General features: G+C 52.8%; 1 protein-coding gene across 1 annotated transcript in view; it reads right to left on the bottom strand.

Annotated features, from left to right (window-relative positions):
• LOC137352904 (rho GTPase-activating protein 33-like) overlaps nucleotides 1–26,674 on the bottom strand; it is a 188,947-nt gene that overhangs the window by 107,768 nt on the left and 54,505 nt on the right. Inside the window, exons 3-6 of the mRNA XM_068018748.1 lie at nucleotides 16,427–16,500; nucleotides 15,379–15,463; nucleotides 14,664–14,750; nucleotides 1,851–1,988 (exon numbers count right to left, since the gene is read on the bottom strand). Of these exons, the coding sequence (XP_067874849.1) occupies nucleotides 1,851–1,988; nucleotides 14,664–14,750; nucleotides 15,379–15,463; nucleotides 16,427–16,500 (384 nt within the window). The remainder of the gene's footprint in view (nucleotides 1–1,850; nucleotides 1,989–14,663; nucleotides 14,751–15,378; nucleotides 15,464–16,426; nucleotides 16,501–26,674) is intronic.

The following is a 26,674-nucleotide window of genomic DNA, read 5'->3' as shown; positions in this document are numbered from 1 at the left end:
CACACACACTGACTCTCACTGGGATATGGGTCCCACACACACTGACTCTCACTGGGGTACGGGTCCCACACACACTGACTCTCACTGGGGTGCGGGTCCCACACACACTGACTCTCACTGGGGTACGGGTCCCACACACACTGACTCTCACTGGGGTACGGGTCCCACACACACTGACTCTCACTGGGGTACGGGTTCCACACACTGACTCTCACTGGGTTACGGTCCCCACACACACTGACTCTCACTGGGGTGCGGGTCCCACACACACTGACTCTCACTGGGATACAGGTTCCACACACACTGACTCTCACTGGGGTACGGGTCCGACAAACACTGACTCTCACTGGGGTACGGGTTCCACACACACTGACTCTCACTGGGGTACGGGTCCCACACACACTGACTCTCACTGGGGTACGGGTTCCACACACACTGACTCTCACTGGGTTACGGGTTCCACACACACTGACTCTCACTGGGGTACGGGTTCCACACACACTGACTCTCACTGGGATACAGGTTCCACACACACTGACTCTCACTGGGGTACGGATCCGACACACACTGACTCTCACTGGGGTACGGGTCCGACAAACACTGACTCTCACTGGGGTACGGGTTCCACACACACTGACTCTCACTGGGGTACGGGTTCCACACACACTGACTCTCACTGGGGTACGGGTTCCACACACACTGACTCTCACTGGGGTACGGGTTCCACACACACTGACTCTCACTGGGGTACGGGTTCCACACACACTGACTCTCACTGGGGTACGGGTCCCACACACACTGACTCTCACTGGGGTACGGGTTCCACACACACTGACTCTCACTGGGGTACGGGTTCCACACACACTGACTCTCACTGGGGTACGGGTTCCACACACACTGACTCTCACTGGGGTACGGGTTCCACACACACTGACTCTCACTGGGGTACGGGTTCCACACACACTGACTCTCACTGGGGTACGGGTTCCACACACACTGACTCTCACTGGGGTACGGGTTCCACACACACTGACTCTCACTGGGGTACGGGTTCCACACACACTGACTCTCACTGGGGTACGGGTTCCACACACACTGACTCTCACTGGGGTACGGGTTCCACACACACTGACTCTCACTGGGGTACGGGTTCCACACACACTGACTCTCACTGGGGTACGGGTTCCCACACACACTGACTCTCACTGGGGTACAGGTTCCACACACACTGACTCTCACTGGGGTACGGGTTCCACATACACTGACTCTCACTGGGGTAGGGGTTCCACACACACTGACTCTCACTGGGGTACGGGTTCCACACACACTGACTCTCACTGGGGTTCGGGTTCCACACACACTGACTCTCACTGGGGTACGGGTTCCACACACACTGACTCTCACTGGGGTACGGGTCCCACACACACTGACTCTCACTGGGGTACGGGTTCCACACACACTGACTCTCACTGGGGTACGGGTTCCACACACACTGACTCTCACTGGGGTACGGGTTCCACATACACTGACTCTCACTGGGGTAGGGGTTCCACACACACTGACTCTCACTGGGGTACGGGTTCCACACACACTGACTCTCACTGGGGTACGTGTTCCACACACACTGACTCTCACTGGGGTACGGGTCCCACACACACTGACTCTCACTGGGGTACGGGTCCCACACACACTGACTCTCACTGGGGTACGGGTCCCACAAACACTGACTCTCACTGGGGTACGGGTCCCACAAACACTAACTCTCACTGGGGTACGGGTTCCACACACACTGACTCTCACTGGGGTACGGGTTTCTCGGGGGTGCTCGGCAGCACTGTTACCATGGTTACCTCGGTGTTATCGCTCAGTGTGTGGGATGTGGGAAGCTCAGGGAGCTGTGAGAAACCGCGGTCGAAGATACACTGATGAAGGTGAGAATCCAAAGTCTGAAAATCCTCATAACTGCGTCTCACCAGCCAATTCTTCCCCTGTTTCGGGTTGCAGGGGGAGAGGTCGAGGGAGTTGGGGGGGGGGGGGGGAGGGAGAGAGGGAGGGAGGAGAGTAGAGAGGGAGGAAGGAGAATGAGTGAGTCGAGGTCTGGAGTCTGTGAAATGACTGCACTGATAATTACAGGACCATCAGCAGTACGAAACCCGCCTGTACAGCTTATATACTCCTTCCCTCCATCCTTCCTCACCCCCTCACTTTCCCCTTCTCCATCTCCCTCTGTTCCCCTCGTCTTCCCTCTCCTGCACTTCTCACTGGAGTATGAGTAATGGGGGCTCAGTCCCTCCCCAGGGGTCTCCTTGTTGTGTCTGTGTGTGAGGGTTCAATCCCTTTCCAATATCGCCCTCATCACCTTGTAATGAAGTTCTGTCTAAATTTTTTTGAGGACTCGGGTGTTTAAAAAGTGGAGCAGTGGGACTAGAAAAGACAGTGAACTCGCCCTGCCTTGGTTGTAACGTGTAACTGGGGGCTCTGTGCGGGATAACCCAAAGCTCAAAACATGCAATTATAAGTGGGGTAATAATAATTGAAAAGGGAAAAGGGAAAAATCAGGTTTCTTGTGCATTGGAGTCAAGTTTACCCTCCCGGAATGTCTTTGTCAGTTGTCCCAACCTTTATGGAGAAGGAGGACTTATCCCTGATTGACTTGAGAAACTGAGCCAAGGTTAAGCTCAAAACATTGGCAGCAAAATTGGTGTTAAGTTCAAACCAGGAGCTAAGAAAGCAGACATAATTGAAGTAAGAGCACAGCATTTGTAATTGGAGGAAGAAAAAGGCAATCCAGTTGAATTAGCTGAAATTTAGTTGCAATTGGAAATGAGAAAACTTAAGCTTGAGGGGAAGGAAAGAGAGAAAAAGAGAATGCAGGGAATTGAACTTAACAAAGCTGGAACTAAGACAAAAGAGGGGCCTTGACTCCGGTGAAAATTCTGGTGAGGAAAGATCTGACTCCAGCCCAGGACCCAGTGGAGAGCTGTTTAAATTTGTACGTGCCCTCCCAAAGTTCGAGGAGGGGGACGTAGAGGCATTTTTCATTTCTTTTGAAAAGGCCAGACAGATGAAGTGGCCGAAGGAAAGCTGGACACTGCTTATGCAAAGCAGGTTAAATGGACAGAGCTCATGAAGTTTGTGCCATGCTTTCTGAGGAGGCTTCTGCAGATTATGAGATGGCAAAAAAGGCTATTCTGGCTGCGAATGAGTTCGTCCCTGAAGCTCACCGACAGAAATTTCACAACCTCTGGAGACAGCCTGGGCAGACTTATATAGAATTTGAGAGGGTAAAGCAAATTAATTTCGATCATTGGATGCGGGCAGGAAAGGTAGAGGTCATGTTTGAGAACCTTAGGGAAATAATTCTCCTGGAAGAATTTAAAAATTCACTCCCTCCGTCAGTAAGAGTCCATGTAGAGAAGCAGAAGGTTTCAACCTCAGTCATAGAGTAGGGAAAGGAGAAGTGTTGTCAAGAACGGTGAAAGTACAAGCACTGGTGGAGTTCCCTGCTGCTAAGACTAAGCGAGAAATTGTGAGGTCTTTGGGGATGTGTGGTTTCTACCGCAGCTTTGTACCAAATTTTACGACTAGAGCTGTTCCACTGAAAGATTTGTTACAGAAAAAGAAAACCAAGGTATCACAGAATAATACAGTGCAGAAGAGGCCCTTCAGCCCATCGAGTCTGCACCGATGCATTAAAGACACCTGACCTGTCTACCAAATCCCATTTGCCAGCACTTGGCCCATAGCCTTGAATGTTATGACGTGCCAAGTGCTCATCCAGGTACTTTTTAAAGGATGTGAGGCAACCCGCCTCTACCACCCTCCCAGGCAGGGCATTCCAGACCGTCACCACCCTCTGGGGAAAAAAAGTTCTTCCTCAAATCCCCCTTAAACCTCCCACCCCTCACCTTAAACTTGTGACCCCTCGTAACTGACTCTTCAACTAAGGGGAACAGCTGCTCCCTATCCACCCTGTCTATGCCCCTCATAATCTTGGACACCTCGATCAGGTCACCCCTCAGTCTTCTCTGCTCCAGTGAAAACAACACAAGCCTATCCAACCTCTCCTCATAGCTTAAATTTTCCATCCCAGGCAACATCCTGGTGAATCGCCTCTGCACCCCCTCCAATGCAATCACATCCTTCCTATAATGTGGCGACCAGAATTGCACACAGTACTCCAGCTGTGGCCTTACCAAAGTTCTATACAACTCCAACATGACCTCCCTGCTTTTGTAATCTGTGCCTCGATTGATAAAGGCAAGTGTCCCATATGCCTTTTTCACCACCCTATTCACCTGCCCTTCTGCCTTCAGAGATCTATGGACAAACACGCCAAGGTCCCTTTGTTCCTCGGTAGCGTGTTCAGGGGCGGTCCAAGTCTTGGCTTGAGGGGCTAAAAGCCATTATGATTAATGAGTGTGCATTGGCTTCCCCAAATTTCACTGAGCCCTTCAAGGTAGCAATTGATACAAGTGACCTGGGGGTTGGTGCAGTCCTGTTACAAGATGCTGAATCAGGCATAGAAAGGCCAGTGGGATACTTTTCCAAAAAGCTAAATCAACACCAAGAGAAATATGGAAGAAGAAAACCTGGGCCTATTACTAGCTGTTAAATATTTTGAAGTCTATGTCCGCCACGACTGCAGAGAGATGATGGTATATACTGAACATAACCCCCCGAGCCTTTGTGGAAAAATTCCAAAAACCAGAATGCCAGACTATTCCAATGGAGTTTACTATTGCAACCGTATCACTTAAAGATTATCCCCACATTGCGGGGAAACAGGATGTAATTGCGGATGCTTTGTCTAGGATTTCATTCTGCTTTGAGTTACCTGACTGCAAAGATGGTACAAAGCAGAACTGTATTAGCTCCAGCTAGAGAGTGAATGAGAATGAGTGAGTCAATGGGTTTTAATATCGTTGTAAAGAAACGCATTTAAAAAATGTTTTTGTTCCTCTAAAGGATGGAGGTGTTATCAAAAGGTGTTTCATTAAAAAAAACGTTTTTGAGGTTTCGTGTGTTAGAATTGTGGAGAAGTGGATCTAGAAAAGACGGTGTACTCCTCATAACAGACTCACCGTCCCTGCCTCACAGTATCTCCCTCACCCCCCTACCCGTCCTTCATTCCAGTATCTCCCTCACCCCCCTACCCGTCCTTCACCCTCAGTATCTCCCTCACCCCCTACCCGTCCTTCACCCTCAGTATCTCCCTCACCCCCTACCCGTCCTTCACCCTCAGTATCTCCCTCACCCCCCTACCCGTCCTTCACCCTCAGTATCTCCCTCACCCCCTCCCCTGTCCTTCACCCTCAGTATCTCCCTCACCCCCTACCCGTCCTTCACCCTCAGTATCTCCCTCACCCCCTACCCGTCCTTCACCCTTAGTATCTCCCTCACCCCCTACCCGTCCTTCACCCTCAGTATCTCCCTCACCACCCCCCTACCCGTCCTTCACCCTCAGTATCTCCCTCACCCCCTCCCCTGTCCTTCACCCTCAGTATCTCCCTCACCCCCTACCCGTCCTTCACCCTTAGTATCTCCCTCACCCCCTACCCGTCCTTCACCCTCAGTATCTCCCTCACCACCCCCCTAACCGTCCTTCACCCTTAGTATCTCCCTCACCCCCTACCCGTCCTTCACCCTCAGTATCTCCCTCACCCCCTACCCGTCCTTCACCCTTAGTATCTCCCTCACCCCCTACCCGTCCTTCACCCTCAGTATCTCCCTCACCCCCTCCCCTGTCCTTCACCCTCAGTATCTCCCTCACCCCCTACCCGTCCTTCACCCTTAGTATCTCCCTCACCCCCTACCCGTCCTTCACCCTCAGTATCTCCCTCACCACCCCCCTAACCGTCCTTCACCCTTAGTATCTCCCTCACCCCCTACCCGTCCTTCACCCTTAGTATCTCCCTCACCCCCCTACCCGTCCTTCACCCTTAGTATCTCCCTCAACCCCTCCCCCGTCCTTCATTCCAGTATCTCCCTCACCCCCTACCCGTCCTTCACCCTCAGTATCTCCCTCACCCCCCTACCCGTCCTTCACCCTTAGTATCTCCCTCACCCCCTCCCCCGTCCTTCACCCTCAGTATCTCCCTCACCCCCTCCCCCGTCCTTCATTCCAGTATCTCCCTCACCCCCTCCCCCGTCCTTCACCCTCAGTATCTCCCTCACCCCCCTCCCCCGTCCTTCATTCCAGTATCTCCCTCACTCTCTGCCCTATCCTTCACTACCAGTATCTCCCTCACTCCCTACGCCATCATTCATTCCCAGTATCTCCCTCACCCCCTACCCCGTCCTTCACTCCCAGTATCTCCCTCACTCTCTACCCCTTCCTTCACTCCCAGTATCTCCCTCACCCCCTACCCCGTCCTTCACTCCCAGTATCTATCTCACTCCCTTCCCCATCCTTCACTCCCAGTATCTATCTCACTCCCTTCCCCATCCTTCACTCCCAGTATCTCCCTCACTCCCTACCCCTTCCTTCACTCCCAGTATCTCCCTCACTCCCTACCCCTTCCTTCACTACCAGTATCTCCCTCACACCCTCCCCGTCCTTCACTCCCAGTATCTCCCTCACCCCCTACCCCATCCTTCACTCCCCGTATCTCCCTCACCCCCTACCCCGTCCTTCACTCCCAGTATCTATCTCACCCCCTACCCCATCCTTCACTCCCAGTATCTATCTCACCCCCTACCCCATCCTTCACTCCCAGTATCTCCCTCACCCCCTACCCTGTCCTTCACTCCCAGTATCTATCTCACCCCCTACCCCGTTCTTCACTCCCAGTATCTCCCTCACTCCCTACCCCTTCCTTGACTCCCAGTATCTATCTCACTCCCTACCCCATCCTTCATTCCAGTATCTCCCTCACTCCCTACCCCTTCCTTCACTCCCAGTATCTCCCTCACCCTCTCTCCATTTCTCCTTCACAGTATTTCGCTCACCCCTACCCCATCCTGCACTCCCAGTAACTCCCTCACCCCCTACCCCGTCCTTCACTCCCAGTATCTCCCTCACTCCCTTCCCCATCCTTCACTCCCAGTATCTCCCTCACTCCCTACCCCTTCCTTGACTCCCAGTATCTATCTCACTCCCTACCCCTTCCTTCACGCCCAGTATCTCCCTCACTCCCTACCCCTTCCTTCACTCCCAGTATCTCCCTCACTCCCTTCCCCATCCTTCACTCCCAGTATCTCCCTCACTCCCTTCCCCATCCTTCACTCCCAGTATCTCCCTCACTCCCTACCCCTTCCTTCACTCCCAGTATCTCCCTCACTCCCTACCCCTTCCTTCACTCCCAGTATCTCCCTCACTCCCTACCCCTTCCTTCACTCCCAGTATCTCCCTCACTCCCTACCCCTTCCTTCACGCCCAGTATCTCCCTCACTCCCTACCCCTTCCTTGACTCCCAGTATCTATCTCACTCCCTTCCCCATCCTTCACTCCCAGTATCTCCCTCACTCCCTACCCCTTCCTTCACGCCCAGTATCTCCCTCACTCCCTACCCCTTCCTTCACTCCCAGTATCTCCCTCACTCCCTTCCCCATCCTTCACTCCCAGTATCTCCCTCACTCCCTTCCCCATCCTTCACTCCCAGTATCTCCCTCACTCCCTACCCCTTCCTTCACTCCCAGTATCTCCCTCACTCCCTACCCCTTCCTTCACTCCCAGTATCTCCCTCACTCCCTACCCCTTCCTTCACTCCCAGTATCTCCCTCACTCCCTACCCCTTCCTTCACGCCCAGTATCTCCCTCACTCCCTACCCCTTCCTTGACTCCCAGTATCTATCTCACTCCCTTCCCCATCCTTCACTCCCAGTATCTCCCTCACTCCCTACCCCTTCCTTCACTCCCAGTATCTCCCTCACTCCCTACCCCTTCCTTCACTCCCAGTATCTCCCTCACTCCCTTCCCCATCCTTCACTCCCAGTATCTCCCTCACTCCCTACCCCTTCCTTCACTCCCAGTATCTCCCTCACTCCCTTCCCCATCCTTCACTCCCAGTATCTCCCTCACTCCCTACCCCTTCCTTCACTCCCAGTATCTCCCTCACTCCCTACCCCTTCCTTGACTCCCAGTATCTCCATCACTCCCTTCCCCATCCTTCACTCCCAGTATCTCCCTCACTCCCTTCCCCATCCTTCACGCCCAGTATCTCCCTCACTCCCTACCCCTTCCTTCACTCCCAGTATCTCCCTCACCCCCTACCCCATCCTTCACTCCCAGTATCTCCCTCACTCCCTTCCCCATCCTTCACTCCCAGTATCTCCCTCACTCCCTACCCCTTCCTTCACTCCCAGTATCTCCCTCACTCCCTACCCCTTCCTTGACTCCCAGTATCTCCCTCACTCCCTACCCCTTCCTTCACTCCCAGTATCTCCCTCACTCCCTTCCCCATCCTTCACTCCCAGTATCTCCCTCACTCCCTACCCCTTCCTTCACTCCCAGTATCTCCCTCACTCCCTACCCCTTCCTTGACTCCCAGTATCTCCCTCACTCCCTACCCCATCCTTCACTCCCAGTATCTATCTCACTCCCTACCCCTTCCTTCACTCCCAGTATCTCCCTCACTCCCTACCCCTTCCTTCATTCCCAGTATCTCCCTCACTCCCTTCCCCATCCTTCACTCCCAGTATCTCCCTCACTCCCTTCCCCATCCTTCACTCCCAGTATCTCCCTCACTCCCTTCCCCATCCTTCACTCCCAGTATCTCCCTCACTCCCTACCCCTTCCTTCACTCCCAGTATCTCCCTCACTCCCTACCCCTTCCTTCACTCCCAGTATCTCCCTCACTCCCTACCCCTTCCTTCACGCCCAGTATCTCCCTCACTCCCTTCCCCATCCTTCACTCCCAGTATCTCCCTCACTCCCTTCCCCATCCTTCACTCCCAGTATCTCCCTCACTCCCTACCCCATCCTTCACTCCCAGTATCTCCCTCACTCCCTACCCCTTCCTTCACTCCCAGTATCTCCCTCACTCCCTACCCCTTCCTTCACTCCCAGTATCTCCCTCACTCCCTACCCCTTCCTTCACGCCCAGTATCTCCCTCACTCCCTTCCCCATCCTTCACTCCCAGTATCTCCCTCACTCCCTTCCCCATCCTTCACTCCCAGTATCTCCCTCACCCCTACCCCGTCCTTCACTCCCAGTATCTCCCTCACCCCCTACCCCTTCCTTCACTCCCAGTATCTCCCTCACTCCCTACCCCTTCCTTCACTCCCAGTATCTCCCTCACTCCCTACCCCTTCCTTCACTCCCAGTATCTCCCTCACCCCCTACCCCATCCTTCACTCCCAGTATCTCCCTCACTCCCTTCCCCATCCTTCACTCCCAGTATCTCCCTCACTCCCTACCCCATCCTTCACTCCCAGTATCTCCCTCACTCCCTACCCCTTCCTTCACTCCCAGTATCTCCCTCACTCCCTACCCCTTCCTTCACTCCCAGTATCTCCCTCACCCCCTACCCCATCCTTCACTCCCAGTATCTCCCTCACCCCCTACCCCATCCTTCACTCCCAGTATCTCCCTCACCCCCTACCCGTCCTTCACCCTCAGTATCTCCCTCACCACCCCCCTAACCGTCCTTCACCCTTAGGAGCTCCCTCACCCCCTACCCGTCCTTCACCCTCAGTATCTCCCTCACCCCCTACCCGTCCTTCACCCTTAGTATCTCCCTCACCCCCTACCCGTCCTTCACCCTCAGTATCTCCCTCACCCCCTCCCCTGTCCTTCACCCTCAGTATCTCCCTCACCCCCTACCCGTCCTTCACCCTTAGTATCTCCCTCACCCCCTACCCGTCCTTCACCCTCAGTATCTCCCTCACCACCCCCCTAACCGTCCTTCACCCTTAGTATCTCCCTCACCCCCTACCCGTCCTTCACCCTTAGTATCTCCCTCACCCCCCTACCCGTCCTTCACCCTTAGTATCTCCCTCAACCCCTCCCCCGTCCTTCATTCCAGTATCTCCCTCACCCCCTACCCGTCCTTCACCCTCAGTATCTCCCTCACCCCCCTACCCGTCCTTCACCCTTAGTATCTCCCTCACCCCCTCCCCCGTCCTTCACCCTCAGTATCTCCCTCACCCCCTCCCCCGTCCTTCATTCCAGTATCTCCCTCACCCCCTCCCCCGTCCTTCACCCTCAGTATCTCCCTCACCCCCCTCCCCCGTCCTTCATTCCAGTATCTCCCTCACTCTCTGCCCTATCCTTCACTACCAGTATCTCCCTCACTCCCTACGCCATCATTCATTCCCAGTATCTCCCTCACCCCCTACCCCGTCCTTCACTCCCAGTATCTCCCTCACTCTCTACCCCTTCCTTCACTCCCAGTATCTCCCTCACCCCCTACCCCGTCCTTCACTCCCAGTATCTATCTCACTCCCTTCCCCATCCTTCACTCCCAGTATCTATCTCACTCCCTTCCCCATCCTTCACTCCCAGTATCTCCCTCACTCCCTACCCCTTCCTTCACTCCCAGTATCTCCCTCACTCCCTACCCCTTCCTTCACTACCAGTATCTCCCTCACACCCTCCCCGTCCTTCACTCCCAGTATCTCCCTCACCCCCTACCCCATCCTTCACTCCCCGTATCTCCCTCACCCCCTACCCCGTCCTTCACTCCCAGTATCTATCTCACCCCCTACCCCATCCTTCACTCCCAGTATCTATCTCACCCCCTACCCCATCCTTCACTCCCAGTATCTCCCTCACCCCCTACCCTGTCCTTCACTCCCAGTATCTATCTCACCCCCTACCCCGTTCTTCACTCCCAGTATCTCCCTCACTCCCTACCCCTTCCTTGACTCCCAGTATCTATCTCACTCCCTACCCCATCCTTCATTCCAGTATCTCCCTCACTCCCTACCCCTTCCTTCACTCCCAGTATCTCCCTCACCCTCTCTCCATTTCTCCTTCACAGTATTTCGCTCACCCCTACCCCATCCTGCACTCCCAGTAACTCCCTCACCCCCTACCCCGTCCTTCACTCCCAGTATCTCCCTCACTCCCTTCCCCATCCTTCACTCCCAGTATCTCCCTCACTCCCTACCCCTTCCTTGACTCCCAGTATCTATCTCACTCCCTACCCCTTCCTTCACGCCCAGTATCTCCCTCACTCCCTACCCCTTCCTTCACTCCCAGTATCTCCCTCACTCCCTTCCCCATCCTTCACTCCCAGTATCTCCCTCACTCCCTTCCCCATCCTTCACTCCCAGTATCTCCCTCACTCCCTACCCCTTCCTTCACTCCCAGTATCTCCCTCACTCCCTACCCCTTCCTTCACTCCCAGTATCTCCCTCACTCCCTACCCCTTCCTTCACTCCCAGTATCTCCCTCACTCCCTACCCCTTCCTTCACGCCCAGTATCTCCCTCACTCCCTACCCCTTCCTTGACTCCCAGTATCTATCTCACTCCCTTCCCCATCCTTCACTCCCAGTATCTCCCTCACTCCCTACCCCTTCCTTCACGCCCAGTATCTCCCTCACTCCCTACCCCTTCCTTCACTCCCAGTATCTCCCTCACTCCCTTCCCCATCCTTCACTCCCAGTATCTCCCTCACTCCCTTCCCCATCCTTCACTCCCAGTATCTCCCTCACTCCCTACCCCTTCCTTCACTCCCAGTATCTCCCTCACTCCCTACCCCTTCCTTCACTCCCAGTATCTCCCTCACTCCCTACCCCTTCCTTCACTCCCAGTATCTCCCTCACTCCCTACCCCTTCCTTCACGCCCAGTATCTCCCTCACTCCCTACCCCTTCCTTGACTCCCAGTATCTATCTCACTCCCTTCCCCATCCTTCACTCCCAGTATCTCCCTCACTCCCTACCCCTTCCTTCACTCCCAGTATCTCCCTCACTCCCTACCCCTTCCTTCACTCCCAGTATCTCCCTCACTCCCTTCACCATCCTTCACTCCCAGTATCTCCCTCACTCCCTACCCCTCCTTCACTCCCAGTATCTCCCTCACTCCCTTCCCCATCCTTCACTCCCAGTATCTCCCTCACTCCCTACCCCTTCCTTCACTCCCAGTATCTCCCTCACTCCCTACCCCTTCCTTGACTCCCAGTATCTCCATCACTCCCTTCCCCATCCTTCACTCCCAGTATCTCCCTCACTCCCTTCCCCATCCTTCACGCCCAGTATCTCCCTCACTCCCTACCCCTTCCTTCACTCCCAGTATCTCCCTCACCCCTACCCCATCCTTCACTCCCAGTATCTCCCTCACTCCCTTCCCCATCCTTCACTCCCAGTATCTCCCTCACTCCCTACCCCTTCCTTCACTCCCAGTATCTCCCTCACTCCCTACCCCTTCCTTGACTCCCAGTATCTCCCTCACTCCCTACCCCTTCCTTCACTCCCAGTATCTCCCTCACTCCCTTCCCCATCCTTCACTCCCAGTATCTCCCTCACTCCCTACCCCTTCCTTCACTCCCAGTATCTCCCTCACTCCCTACCCCTTCCTTGACTCCCAGTATCTCCCTCACTCCCTACCCCATCCTTCACTCCCAGTATCTATCTCACTCCCTACCCCTTCCTTCACTCCAGTATCTCCCTCACTCCCTACCCCTTCCTTCATTCCCAGTATCTCCCTCACTCCCTTCCCATCCTTCACTCCAGTATCTCCCTCACTCCCTTCCCCATCCTTCACTCCCAGTATCTCCCTCACTCCCTTCCCCATCCTTCACTCCCAGTATCTCCCTCACTCCCTACCCCTTCCTTCACTCCCAGTATCTCCCTCACTCCCTACCCCTTCCTTCACTCCCAGTATCTCCCTCACTCCCTACCCCTTCCTTCACGCCCAGTATCTCCCTCACTCCCTTCCCCATCCTTCACTCCAGTATCTCCCTCACTCCCTTCCCCATCCTTCACTCCCAGTATCTCCCTCACTCCCTACCCCATCCTTCACTCCCAGTATCTCCCTCACTCCCTACCCCTTCCTTCACTCCCAGTATCTCCCTCACTCCCTACCCCTTCCTTCACTCCCAGTATCTCCCTCACTCCCTACCCCTTCCTTCACGCCCAGTATCTCCCTCACTCCCTTCCCCATCCTTCACTCCCAGTATCTCCCTCACTCCCTTCCCCATCCTTCACTCCCAGTATCTCCCTCACCCCTACCCCGTCCTTCACTCCCAGTATCTCCCTCACCCCCTACCCCTTCCTTCACTCCCAGTATCTCCCTCACTCCCTACCCCTTCCTTCACTCCCAGTATCTCCCTCACTCCCTACCCCTTCCTTCACTCCCAGTATCTCCCTCACCCCCTACCCCATCCTTCACTCCCAGTATCTCCCTCACCCCCTACCCCATCCTTCACTCCCAGTATCTCCCTCACCCCCTACCCCGTCCTTCACTCCCAGTATCTATCTCACCCCCTACCCCATCCTTCACTCCCAGTATCTATCTCACCCCCTACCCCATCCTTCACTCCCAGTATCTCCCTCACCCCCTACCCCATCCTTCACTCCCAGTATCTCCCTCACCCCCTACCCCATCCTTCACTCCCAGTATCTATCTCACCCCTTACCCCGTTCTTCACTCCCAGTATCTCCCTCACCCTCTCTCCATTTCTCCTTCACAGTATTTTGCTCACCCCTACCCCATCCTTCACTCCCAGTAACTCCCTCACCCTCTCACCATTCCTCCTTCCCAGTATCTCCCTCACCCCCTTCCCCGTCCCTCCCTCCCTGTACCAGGATGTTGCCTGGTCTGGAGGGCATTAGCTATGAGGAGAGGTTGGATAAACTCGGATTGTTTTCACTGGAACGACGGAGGTGGAGGGGCGACATGATAGAGGTTTACAAAGTTATGAGCAGCATGGACAGAGTGGATAGTCAGAAGCTTTTTCCCAGGGTGGAAGAGTCAGTTACTAGGGGACATAGGTTTAAGGTGTGAGGGGCAAAGTTTAGAGGGGATGTGCGAGGCAAGTTCTTTACACAGAGGGTGGTGAGTGCCTGGAACCTGCTGCCTGGGGAGGTGGTGGAAGCAGGTACGATAGTGACGTTTAAGAGGCATCTTGACAAATACATGAATAGGATGGGAATAGAGGGATATGGACCCCGGAAGTGCAGAAGGTTTTAGTTTAGGCAGGTATCAAGATCGGCGCAGGCTTGGAGGGCCGAATGGCCTGTTCCTGTGCTGTACTGTTCTTTGTTCTTTGTATTTCACTCACCCCCTCCTCAACTCCCAGTGGTTTCCAGCACCTCCCTACCCATCACTGCATCAAAATCATTGACACATCCCTCAGTCCCATTGATCCACCTCAGTCTCAGACTCTCCTCCGTCTGCCTTCAACTCCCTCAGTTTCGCTCCACCTCCAGCTCCCTCAGCCTCCATTTCCCCCTATATCGCCCATCTCCATCTCCCTCCATTTCGCTCCACCTCCATGCCCCACCTTCTCCATCTGCATCCCTCACCCTCCATATCCTTCCACCACCACCTCCCTCCCCTCCTCTCACTATCTCCCTCCCTCTGCGTCTCTGTCGCCCTCCCCCTCCCTTTGCCTCCGCTTCCCTCCAGCTTCATCTCTCTCTCCCTCCAGCTCCTTCCACCTCCCTCCACCTGCCTCCGCCTCCCTCTGCCTCCATCTCCCTGCACACACTCATCTCCCTCTCGGTGCCCCACCTCCCTCCTCCAGCCTCCTCAATGATGTGGATTCACTACCTGACACAGGACCTGAACCAGAAACACCGACTCTTTCTGTGTTAACCCATTCCAACTCGCATCCCCCGGCTGTGGGGATAGGGCAAGCTGTAGGGGCAATGGGGAGACGCGTGAGACACAATGAAAAGGAAACTGCAAAACACCCCATAATACACACCCCATAATACACACCCCAAAACACCCCACAACACCCCATAATACACATCCCAAAACACCCCATAATTCACACCCCATAATAACCCATAATACACACCCCAAAAACACCCTATAATACACACCCCATAATAACCCATAATACACACCCCAAAAACACCCTATAATACACACCCCATAATTCACACCCCAAAAACACTCCATAAAACCCCAAAAACACCCCATAATTCACACCCCAAAAACACCCCATAATTCACACCCCAAAAACACCCCATAATTCACACCACACAAGGGGAAAGGGGAGGGGGAGGGGGAGAGGGCAGGGGAGGGGGAAACGGAGAGGGCAGGGGAAGCGGAGAGGGCAAGGGAGGGGGAGTGGGGAGGGGGAGTGGGGAGGGGGAGTGGGGAGAGGGGAGTGGGGAGAGGAGAGTGGGGAGGGGGAGTGGGGAGGGGGAGAGGGCAGCGGAAGGAGAGTAGGGAGGGGGAGTGGGGAGAGGGGAGTGGGGAGGGGGAGAGGGGGAGTGGGGAGGGGGAGAGGGGAGGGGGAGTGGGGAGGGGGTACCTGCACTGTCCTGAAATCCACGTTCTCATAGTGGAAGTGAGCACATTCTGCCAGTTTAGGGAAATGGCCTCTCACAATGGATGGCCTGAAAAATAAAACAAACACATAAAAGAGGGGAGGGGAAATAGTGAGAGGTAGAGGCGGAAGAGAGGGAGAGAGAGAAAGAGACGAGAGAGAGAGAGAGAGAGAGAGAGAGCGAGAGAGTGGAGATGGAGACAAAGAGAGAGAGCAGAGAGAGAGAGACAGACAGTGAGAGAGATAAAGACAGAGAGAGAGAGTGGAGAGACAGACAATGAGAGGAAGAGAGAGTGGAGAGAGAGAGAGAGTGGAGAGAGAGACAGACAGAGAGAGAGAGATAGAGAGAGAGCGGAGAGACAAACAAAAAAAGAGAGCGCGGAGAGAGACAGGCAGAGAGACAGAGAGAGAGAGAGAGCGGAGAGACAGACAAAGAGAGAGAGCGGAGAGAGAAAGGCAGAGAGACAGAGAGAGAGAGAGAGAGAGCGGAGAGACAGACAAAGAGAGAGAGCGGAGAGAGACAGGCAGAGAGACAGAGAGAGAGATAGAGAGAGCGGAGAGACAAACAAAGAGAGAGAATGGGGCGAGAGACAGTGGGGAGAGACAGACAGACAGACAGACAGAGAGAATGGAGAGAGAGAGAGTGGAGAGAGACAGATAGACAGACAGAGAAAGAGCGAGAGAGAGAGCAGAGAGTGACAGACAGAGGGAGGAGAGACAGAAATAAGGAGAAAGAGAGAGATGGAATGCAGAGAGAAAGAAACAATGTGGAGAGAGAGAGAGGGGGAGGGGGGATAGAGAGAAGGCAGAGACAGGGGTGGAGAGAGAGAGAGAAGGAGAGGCGGAGAGAGAGGGAGGATAGAAAGAAAGGAGAGGGGGCTGGAGACAGAGAAAGAGAGAGGGGGAGGTGGAGTGAGTGAGAGAGGGAGGAGAGAGAGAACAAGGGGGAGTGTGGAAAGTGAGAGAGGGGGGTTTACGAAGGATAACTGTAAAGGTGAGGATACTCCAGATATTCAGCTTCCATGTCCATTACCTTTTCCCACTCTTTGCCCTGTTCTGCAAACGAGGCTGATCACTGGGAGCATCCAGATTATCCGTGCTGCGGGCCTGAGGAGCAAAACAGACCATAATAATCAGTGATTACAGTACTGTCCAAACCCCTCGATTAGATTCCAGTCTGTAACTCACTCCCGGGTATCTGTTATTCTCGATGTAAACCCCCCGATCCCCTCAATTAGATTCCAGTCTGTAACTCACTCCCGGGTATCTGTTATTCTATATATAAACCCCCCGAACCCCTCGATTAGATTCCAGTCTGTAACTCACTCCCGGGTATCTGTTATTCTATATATAAACCCCCCGAACCCCTCGATTAGATTCCAGTCTGTAACTCACTCGCGGGTATCTGTTATTCTATATATAAACCCCCGAACCCCTCGATTAGATTCCAGTCTGTAACTCACTCCCGGGTATCTGTTATTCTGTATATAAACCCCCCGAACCCCTCGATTAGATTCCAGTCTGTAACTCACTCCCGGGTATCTGTTATTCTATATATAAACCCCCCGAACCCCTCGATTAGATTCCAGTCTGTAACTCATTCCCGGGTATCTGTTATTCTATATATAAACCCCCCCGAACCCCTCGATTAGATTCCAGTCTGTAACTCACTCCCGGGTATCTGTTATTCTATATATAAACCCCCCCGAACCCCTCGATTAGATTCCAGTCTGTAACTCACACCTGGGTATCTGTTATTCTATATATAAACCCCCCGAACCCCTCGATTAGATTCCAGTCTGTAACTCACTCGCGGGTATCTGTTATTCTATATATAAACCCCCGAACCCCTCGATTAGATTCCAGTCTGTAACTCACTCCCGGGTATCTGTTATTCTGTATATAAACCCCCCGAACCCCTCGATTAGATTCCAGTCTGTAACTCACTCCCGGGTATCTGTTATTCTATATATAAACCCCCCGAACCCCTCGATTAGATTCCAGTCTGTAACTCACTCCCGGGTATCTGTTATTCTATATATAAACCCCCCCGAACCCCTCGATTAGATTCCAGTCTGTAACTCACTCCCGGGTATCTGTTATTCTATATATAAACCCCCCCGAACCCCTCGATTAGATTCCAGTCTGTAACTCACACCTGGGTATCTGTTATTCTATATATAAACCACCCCGAACCCCTCGATTAGATTCCAGTCTGTAACTCACTCCCGGGTTTCTGTTATTCTATATATAAACCACCCCGAACCCCTCGATTAGATTCCAGTCTGTAACTCACTCCCGGGTTTCTGTTATTCTATATATAAACCACCCCGAACCCCTCGATTAGATTCCAGTCTGTAACTCACTCCCGGGTTTCTGTTATTCTATATATAAACCCCCCGAACCCCTCGATTAGATTCCAGTCTGTAACTCACTCCCGGGTTTCTGTTATTCTATATATAAACCACCCCGAACCCCTCGATTAGATTCCAGTCTGTAACTCACTCCCGGGTTTCTGTTATTCTATATATAAACCCCCCAAACCCCTCGATTAGATTCCAGTCTGTAACTCACTCCCGGGTATCTGTTATTCTATATATAAACCCCCCGAACCCCTCGATTAGATTCCAGTCTGTAACTCACTCCCGGGTATCTGTTATTCTATATATAAACCCCCCCGAACCCCTCGATTAGATTCCAGTCTGTAACTCACTCCCGGGTATCTGTTATTCTATATATAAACCCCTCGATTAGATTCCAGTCTGTAACTCACTCCCGGGTATCTGTTATTCTATATATAAACCCCCCCGAACCCCTCGATTAGATTCCAGTCTGTAACTCACTCCCAGGTATCTGTTATTCTATATATAAACCCCCCCCGAACCCCTCGATTAGATTCCAGTCTGTAACTCACTCCCGGGTATCTGTTATTCTATATATAAACCCCCCCCGAACCCCTCGATTAGATTCCAGTCTGTAACTCACTCCCGGGTATCTGTTATTCTATATATAAACCCCTCGATTAGATTCCAGTCTGTAACTCGCTCCCGGGTATCTGTTATTCTATATATAAACCCCCCGAACCCCTCGATTAGATTCCAGTCTGTAACTCACTCCCGGGTATCTGTTATTCTATATATAAACCCCTCGATTAGATTCCAGTCTGTAACTCACTCCCGGGTATCTGTTATTCTATATATAAACCCCCCCGAACCCCTCGATTAGATTCCAGTCTGTAACTCACTCCCAGGTATCTGTTATTCTATATATAAACCCCCCCCGAACCCCTCGATTAGATTCCAGTCTGTAACTCACTCCCGGGTATCTGTTATTCTATATATAAACCCCCCCGAACCCCTCGATTAGATTCCAGTCTGTAACTCACTCCCGGGTATCTGTTATTCTATATATAAACCCCTCGATTAGATTCCAGTCTGTAACTCGCTCCCGGGTATCTGTTATTCTATATATAAACCCCCCGAACCCCTCGATTAGATTCCAGTCTGTAACTCACTCCCGGGTATCTGTTATTCTATATATAAACCCCCCCCGAACCCCTCGATTAGATTCCAGTCTGTAACTCACTCCCGGGTATCTGTTATTCTATATATAAACCCCTCGATTAGATTCCAGTCTGTAACTCGCTCCCGGGTATCTGTTATTCTATATATAAACCCCTCGATTAGATTCCAGTCTGTAACTCGCTCCCGGGTATCTGTTATTCTATATATAAACCCCTCGATTAGATTCCAGTCTGTAACTCACTCATTGTTCCTACAGGATGTAGACACAAGTGTTCCCAATGTTGGTCGGACAAACCGCTCTCTGTTATCATCATTCAAATCTCAGTGAATTGTGCACAAACAGCAGCTCACGGGTAATCAGATCAGACCGTTTTTTTGTGTGTTTGAAACCTGACAGAGGCATCATGTGCCCTGTCCATAGTTAAATAGCATCACTTACTGACATTTCATCATTTATTCAGACAGTAACTCCCACAGCGAGGCACAGAATGGAAAACAAAGACAGACCTTCCCTTTCTCCAGCACCGGTCACCCATTCAGGATGTCCCAAAGCTTCTCTGACAATGAAGGACTTTATTTGAAGTGTGCTCACTGTTGTAATGCAGGAAACGCAGCAGCCAATTGACGCACAGCAAGATCCCACAAACAGCAATGTGATAATGACCCAGATCATCTGTTTAATTTTAGTCATGTTGGTTGAGGGATAAATATTGTCCCCAGGACACCGGGGAGAACTTCCCCCCCGCTCTTCTTCCAAATAGTGGCCGTGGGATCCTTTACACCCACCTGAGGGGGCAGACGGGTGCCTCGGTTTAATGTCTCATCTGAAAGATGGCACCTCTGACAGTGCAGCACTCGCTCAGTACGAACCCTCCGACAGTGCGGCACTGCCTCAGTACTGACCCTCCGACAGTGCAGCACTCCCTCAGCACTGACCCACCGACAGTGCAGCACTCCCTCAGTACTGACCCGCTGACAGTGCAGCACTCCCTCAGTACTGACCCTCCGACAGTGCAGCACTCCCTCAGTACTGACCCACCGACAGTGCAGCACTCCCTCAGTACTGACCCTCTGACAGTGCAGCACTCCCTCAGTACTGACCCTCCGACAGTGCAGCACTCCCTCACTACTGACCCTCCGATAGTACGGCACTCCCTCAGTACTGACCCTCCGACAGTGCGGCACTCCCTCAGTACTGACCCTCCGACAGTGCAGCACTCCCTCAGTACTGACCCACCGACAGTGCAGCACTCCCTCAGTACTGACTCTCCGACAGTGCGGCACTCCCTCAGTACTGACCCTCCGACAGTGCAGCACTCCCTCAGTAATGACCCACCAACAGTGCAGCACTCCCTCAGTACTGACCCTCTGACAGTGCAGCACTCCCTCAGTACTGACCCTCCGACAGTGCAGCACTCCCTCAGTACTGACCCACCGACAGTGCAGCACTCCCTCAGTACTGACCCTCTGACAGTGCAGCACTCCCTCAGTACTGACCCTCTGACAGTGCAGCACTCCCTCAGTACTGAACCTCCGACAGTGCAGCGCTCCCTCAGTACTGACCCTCCGACAGTGCAGCACTCCCTCAGTACTGACCCTCCGACAGTGCAGCACTCCCTCAGTACTGACCCTCCGACAGTGCGGCACTCCCTCAGTACTGACCCTCTGACGGTGCAGCACTCCCTCAGTACTGACCCTCCGACAGTGCAGCACTCCCTCAGTACTGACCCTCTGACAGTGCAGCACTCCCTCAGTACTGACCCTCCGACAGTGCGGCACTCCCTCAGTACTGACCCTCTGACGGTGCAGCACTCCCTCAGTACTGACCCTCTGACAGTGCAGCACTCCCTCAGTACTGACCCTCCAACAGTGCAGCACTCCCTCAGTACTGAGCCTCCGACAGTGTGGCACTCCCTCAGTACTGACCCTCTGACAGTGCAGCACTCCCTCAGTAAAGACCCTCCAACAGTGCAGCACTCCCTCAGAACTGAACCTCCGACAGCGCTCCCAGTGTCATATGGTGACAGACCTGTGCCCACCAGTACTGTATCCCAGTGTTATACAGTGACAGACCTGTCTCCACCAGTACTGTACTCCAGTGTTATACAGTAACAGACCTGTCCCCACCAGTACTGTAGCCCAGTGTTATACAGTGACAGACCTGTACCCGCCAGTAATGTACCCCAGTGTTATACAGTGACAGACCTGTCCCCACCAGTACTGTAGCCCAGTGTTATACAGTGACAGACCTGTACCCGCCAGTACTGTACCCCAGTGTTATACAGTGACAGACCTGGCCTCACCAGTGCTGTACCCCAGTGTTATACAGTGACAGACCTGCCCTCACCTGTACTGTACCCCAGTGTTATACAGTGACAGACCTGGCCTCACCAGTGCTGTACCCCAGTGTTATACAGTGACAGACCTGCCCTCACCTGTACTGTACCCCAGTGTTATACAGTGACAGACCTGGCCTCACCAGTGCTGTACCCCAGTGTTATACAGTGACAGACCTGTCCCCACCAGTACTGTAACCCAGTGTTCGACAGTGACAGACCTGTCCCCAACAGTACTGTACCCCAGTGTTATACAGTGACAGACCTGGCCTCACCAGTGCTGTACCCCAGTGTTATACAGTGACAGACCTGCCCTCACCTGTACTGTACCCCAGTGTTATACAGTGACAGACCTGGCCTCACCAGTGCTGTACCCCAGTGTTATACAGTGACAGACCTGCCCTCACCTGTACTGTACCCCAGTGTTATACAGTGACAGACCTGTCCCCACCAGTACTGTACCCCAGTGTTATACAGTGACAGACCTGGCCTCACCAGTGCTGTACCCCAGTGTTATACAGTGACAGACCTGGCCTCACCAGTGCTGTACCCCAGTGTTATACAGTGACAGACCTGCCCTCACCTGTACTGTACCCCAGTGTTATACAGTGACAGACCTGGCCTCACCAGTGCTGTACCCCAGTGTTATACAGTAACAGACCTGTACCCACCAGTACTGTACCCCAGTGTTATCCAGAGACAGACCTGTCCCCACCAGTACTGTACCCCAGTGTTATCCAGAGACAGACCTGTCCCCACCAGTACTGTACCCCAGTGTTGTGCAGTGACAGACCTGTCCCCACCAGTACTGTACCCCAGTGTTATCCAGAGACAGACCTGTCCCCACCAGTACTGTACCCCAGTGTTATACCGTGACAGACCTGTCCCCACCAGTACTGTATCCCATTGTTATACAGTAACAGACCTGTCCCCACCAGTACTGTACCCCAGTGTTATACAGTGACAGACCTGTCCCCACCAGTACTGTACCCCAGTGTTATACAGTAACAGACCTGTCCCCACCAGTACTGTACCCCAGTGTTATACAGTGACAGACCTGTCCCCACCAGTACTGTACCCCAGTGTTATACAGTAACAGACCTGTCCCCACCAGTACTGTACCCCAGTGTTATACAGTAACAGACCTGTCCCCACCAGTACTGTACCCCAGTGTTATACAGTGACAGACCTGTCCCCACCAGTACTGTATCCCATTGTTATACAGTAACAGACCTGTCGCCACCAGTACTGTACCCCAGTGTTATACAGTGACAGACCTGTCCCCACCAGTACTGTATCCCAGTGTTATACAGTAACAGACCTGTCTCCACCAGTACTGTACCCCAGTGTTATACAGTAACAGACCTGTCCCCACCAGTACTGTACCCCAGTGTTATACAGTGACAGACCTGTCCCCACCAGTACTGTACCCCAGTGTTATACAGTAACAGACCTGTCCCCACCAGTACTGTATCCCATTGTTATACAGTGACAGACCTGTCTCCACCAGTACTGTACCCCAGTGTTATACAGTGACAGACCTGTCCCCACCAGTACTGTACCCCAGTGTTATACAGTAGCAGACCTGTCCCCACCAGTACTGTATCCCATTGTTATACAGTGACAGACCTGTCCCCACCAGTACTGTATCCCAGTGTTATACAGTGACAGACCTGTCCCCACCAGTACTGTACCCCAGTGTTATACAGTGACAGACCTGTCCCCACCAGTACTGTATCCTAGTGTTATCCAGAGACAGACCTGTCCCCACCAGTACTGTACCCAGAGTTATGCAGTGACAGACCTGTCCCAACCTGTACTGTATCCCAGTGTTATACAGTGACAGACATATCCCCACCAGTACTGTACCCCAGTGTTATACAGTAACAGACCTGTCCCCACCAGTACTGTATCCCATTGTTATACAGTGACAGACCTGTCTCCACCAGTACTGTATCCCAGTGTTATACAGTAACAGACCTGTCCCCACCAGTACTGTATCCCAGTGTTATACAGTGACAGACCTGTCCCCACCAGTACTGTACCCGTGTTATCCAGAGACAGACCTGTCCACACCAGTACTGTACCCCAGTGTTATACAGTAACAGACCCGTCCCCACCAGTACTGTACCCAGAGTTATGCAGTAACAGACCTGTCTCCACCAGTACTGTACCCCAGTGTTATACAGTGACAGACCTGTCCCCACCAGTACTGTACCCCAGTGTTATACAGTGACAGACCTGTCCCCACCAGTACTGTACCCCAGTGTTATACAGTAACAGACCTGTCCCCACCAGTACTGTACCCCAGTGTTATACAGTGACAGACCTGTCCCCACCAGTACTGTACCCCAGTGTTATACAGTAACAGACCTGTCCCCACCAGTACTGTACCCAGAGTTATACAGTGACAGACCTGTCCCCACCAGTACTGTACCCCAGTGTTATACAGTGACAGACCTGTCTCCACCAGTACTGTATCCCAGTGTTATACAGTGACAGACCTGTCCCCACCAGTACTGTATCCCAGTGTTATACAGTGACAGACCTGTCCCCAACAGTACTGTACCCAGAGTTATACAGTGACAGACCTGTCCCCACCAGTACTGTACCCTAGTGTTATACAGTGACAGACCTGTCCCCACCAGTACTGTACCCAGAGTTATACAGTGACAGACCTGTCCCCACCAGTACTGTACTCCAGTGTTATACAGTGACAGACCTGTCCCCACCAGTACTGTACCCCAGTGTTATACAGTGACAGACCTGTCTCCACCAGTACTGTACCCCAGTGTTATACAGTAACAGACCTGTCCCCACCAGTACTGTACTCCAGTGTTATACAGTGACAGACCTGTCCCCACCAGTACTGTATCCCAGTGTTATACAGTAACAGACCTGTCCCCACCAGTACTGTACCCAGAGTTATACAGTGACAGACCTGTCCCCACCAGTACTGTACTCCAGTGTTATACAGTGACAGACCTGTCCCCACCAGTACTGTACCCCAGTGCTATACAGTGACAGACCTGTCTCCACCAGTACTGTACCCCAGTGTTATACAGTAACAGACCTGTCCCCACCAGTACTGTACTCCAGTGTTATACAGTGACAGACCTGTCCCCACCAGTACTGTACCCCAGTGTTATACAGTGACAGACCTGTCTCCACCAGTACTGTACCCCAGTGTTATACAGTAACAGACCTGTCCCCACCAGTACTGTACTCCAGTGTTATACAGTGACAGACCTGTCCCCACCAGTACTGTACCCCAGTGTTATACAGTGACAGACCTGTCTCCACCAGTACTGTACCCCAGTGTTATACAGTGACAGACCTGTCCCCACCAGTACTGTACCCCAGTGTTATCCAGTGACAGACCTGTCCCCACCAGTACTGTACTCCAGAGTTATACAGTGACAGACCTGTCCCCACCAGTACTGTACTCCAGTGTTATACAGTGACAGACCTGTCCCCACCAGTACTGTACCCCAGTGTTATACAGTGACAGACCTGTCTCCACCAGTACTGTACCCCAGTGTTATACAGTAACAGACCTGTCCCCACCAGTACTGTACCCCAGTGTTATCCAGTGACAGACCTGTCCCCACCAGTACTGTACCCCAGTGTTATACAGTAACAGACCTGTCCCCACCAGTACTGTACCCCAGTGTTATACATTGACAGACCTGTCCCCACCAGTACTGTACCCCAGTGTTATACAGTAACAGACCTGTCCCCACCAGTACTGTACCCCAGTGTTATACAGTAACAGACCTGTCCCCACCAGTACTGTACCCCAGTGTTATACAGTAACAGACCTGTCCCCACCAGTACTGTACCCCAGTGTTATCCAGTGACAGACCTGTCCCCACCAGTACTGTACCCCAGTGTTATACAGTAACAGACCTGTCCCCACCAGTACTGTATCCCATTGTTATACAGTAACAGACCTGTCTCCACCAGTACTGTACCCCAGTGTTATACAGTGACAGACCTGTCTCCACCAGTACTGCACCCCAGTGTTATACAGTGACAGACCTGTCCCCACCAGTACTGTACCCCAGTGTTATACAGTGACAGACCTGTCCCCACCAGTACTGTACCCCAGTGTTATCCAGTGACAGACCTGTCCCCACCAGTACTGTACCCCTGTGTTATACAGTAACAGACCTGTCCCCACCAGTACTGTACCCCAGTGTTATACAGTAACAGACCTGTCCCCACCAGTACTGTACCCCAGTGTTATACAGTGACAGACCTGTCCCCACCAGTACTGTACCCCAGTGTTATACAGTAACAGACCTGTCCCCACCAGTACTGTACCCCAGTGTTATACAGTGACAGACCTGTCCCCACCAGTACTGTACCCCAGTGTTATACAGTAACAGACCTGTCCCCACCAGGACTGTACCCCAGTGTTATACAGTGACAGACCTGTCCCCACCAGTACTGTACCCCAGTGTTATACAGTGACAGACCTGTCCCCACCAGTACTGTACCCAGTGTTATACAGTGACAGACCTGTCCTCACCAGTACTGTACCCCAGTGTTATACAGTGACAGACCTGTCCCCACCAGTACTGTACCCCAGTGTTATACAGTGACAGACCTGTCCCCACCAGTCCTGTACCCCAGTGTTATACAGTAACAGACCTGTCTCCACCAGTACTGTACCCCAGTGTTATACAGTGACAGACCTGTCCCCACCAGTACTGTACCCCAGTGTTATACAGTAACAGACCTGTCCCCACCAGTACTGCACCCCAGTGTTATACAGTGACAGACCTGTCCCCACCAGTACTGTACCCCAGTGTTATACAGTAACAGACCTGTCTCCACCAGTACAGTACCCCAGTGTTATACAGTGACAGACCTGTCTCCACCAGTACTGTACCCCAGTGTTATACAGTGACAGACCTGTCTCCACCAGTAATGTACCCCATTGTTATACAGTGACAGACCTGCCCTCACCTGTACTGTACCCCAGTGTTATACAGTGACAGACCTGTCTCCACCAGTAATGTACCCCATTGTTATACAGTGACAGACCTGCCCTCACCTGTACAGTACCCCAGTGTTATACAGTGACAGACCTGTCTCCACCAGTACAGTACCCCAGTGTTATACAGTGACAGACCTGTCTCCACCAGTAATGTACCCCATTGTTATACAGTGACAGACCTGCCCTCACCTGTACTGTACCCCAGTGTTATACAGTGACAGACCTGTCCCCACCAGGACTGTACCCCAGTGTTATACAGTGACAGACCTGTCCCCACCAGTACTGTACCCCAGTGTTATACAGTGACAGACCTGTCCCCACCAGTACTGTACCCAGTGTTATACAGTGACAGACCTGTCCTCACCAGTACTGTACCCCAGTGTTATACAGTGACAGACCTGTCCCCACCAGTACTG

The sequence above is a fragment of the Heterodontus francisci genome, chromosome 39, assembly GCF_036365525.1.
Source record: "Heterodontus francisci isolate sHetFra1 chromosome 39, sHetFra1.hap1, whole genome shotgun sequence".
In the NCBI taxonomy this organism is placed as follows: domain Eukaryota; kingdom Metazoa; phylum Chordata; class Chondrichthyes; order Heterodontiformes; family Heterodontidae; genus Heterodontus; species Heterodontus francisci.
The sequence above is the reverse complement of the archived record's forward strand: the minus strand, read 5'-3'. Positions and strand labels throughout refer to the sequence as shown.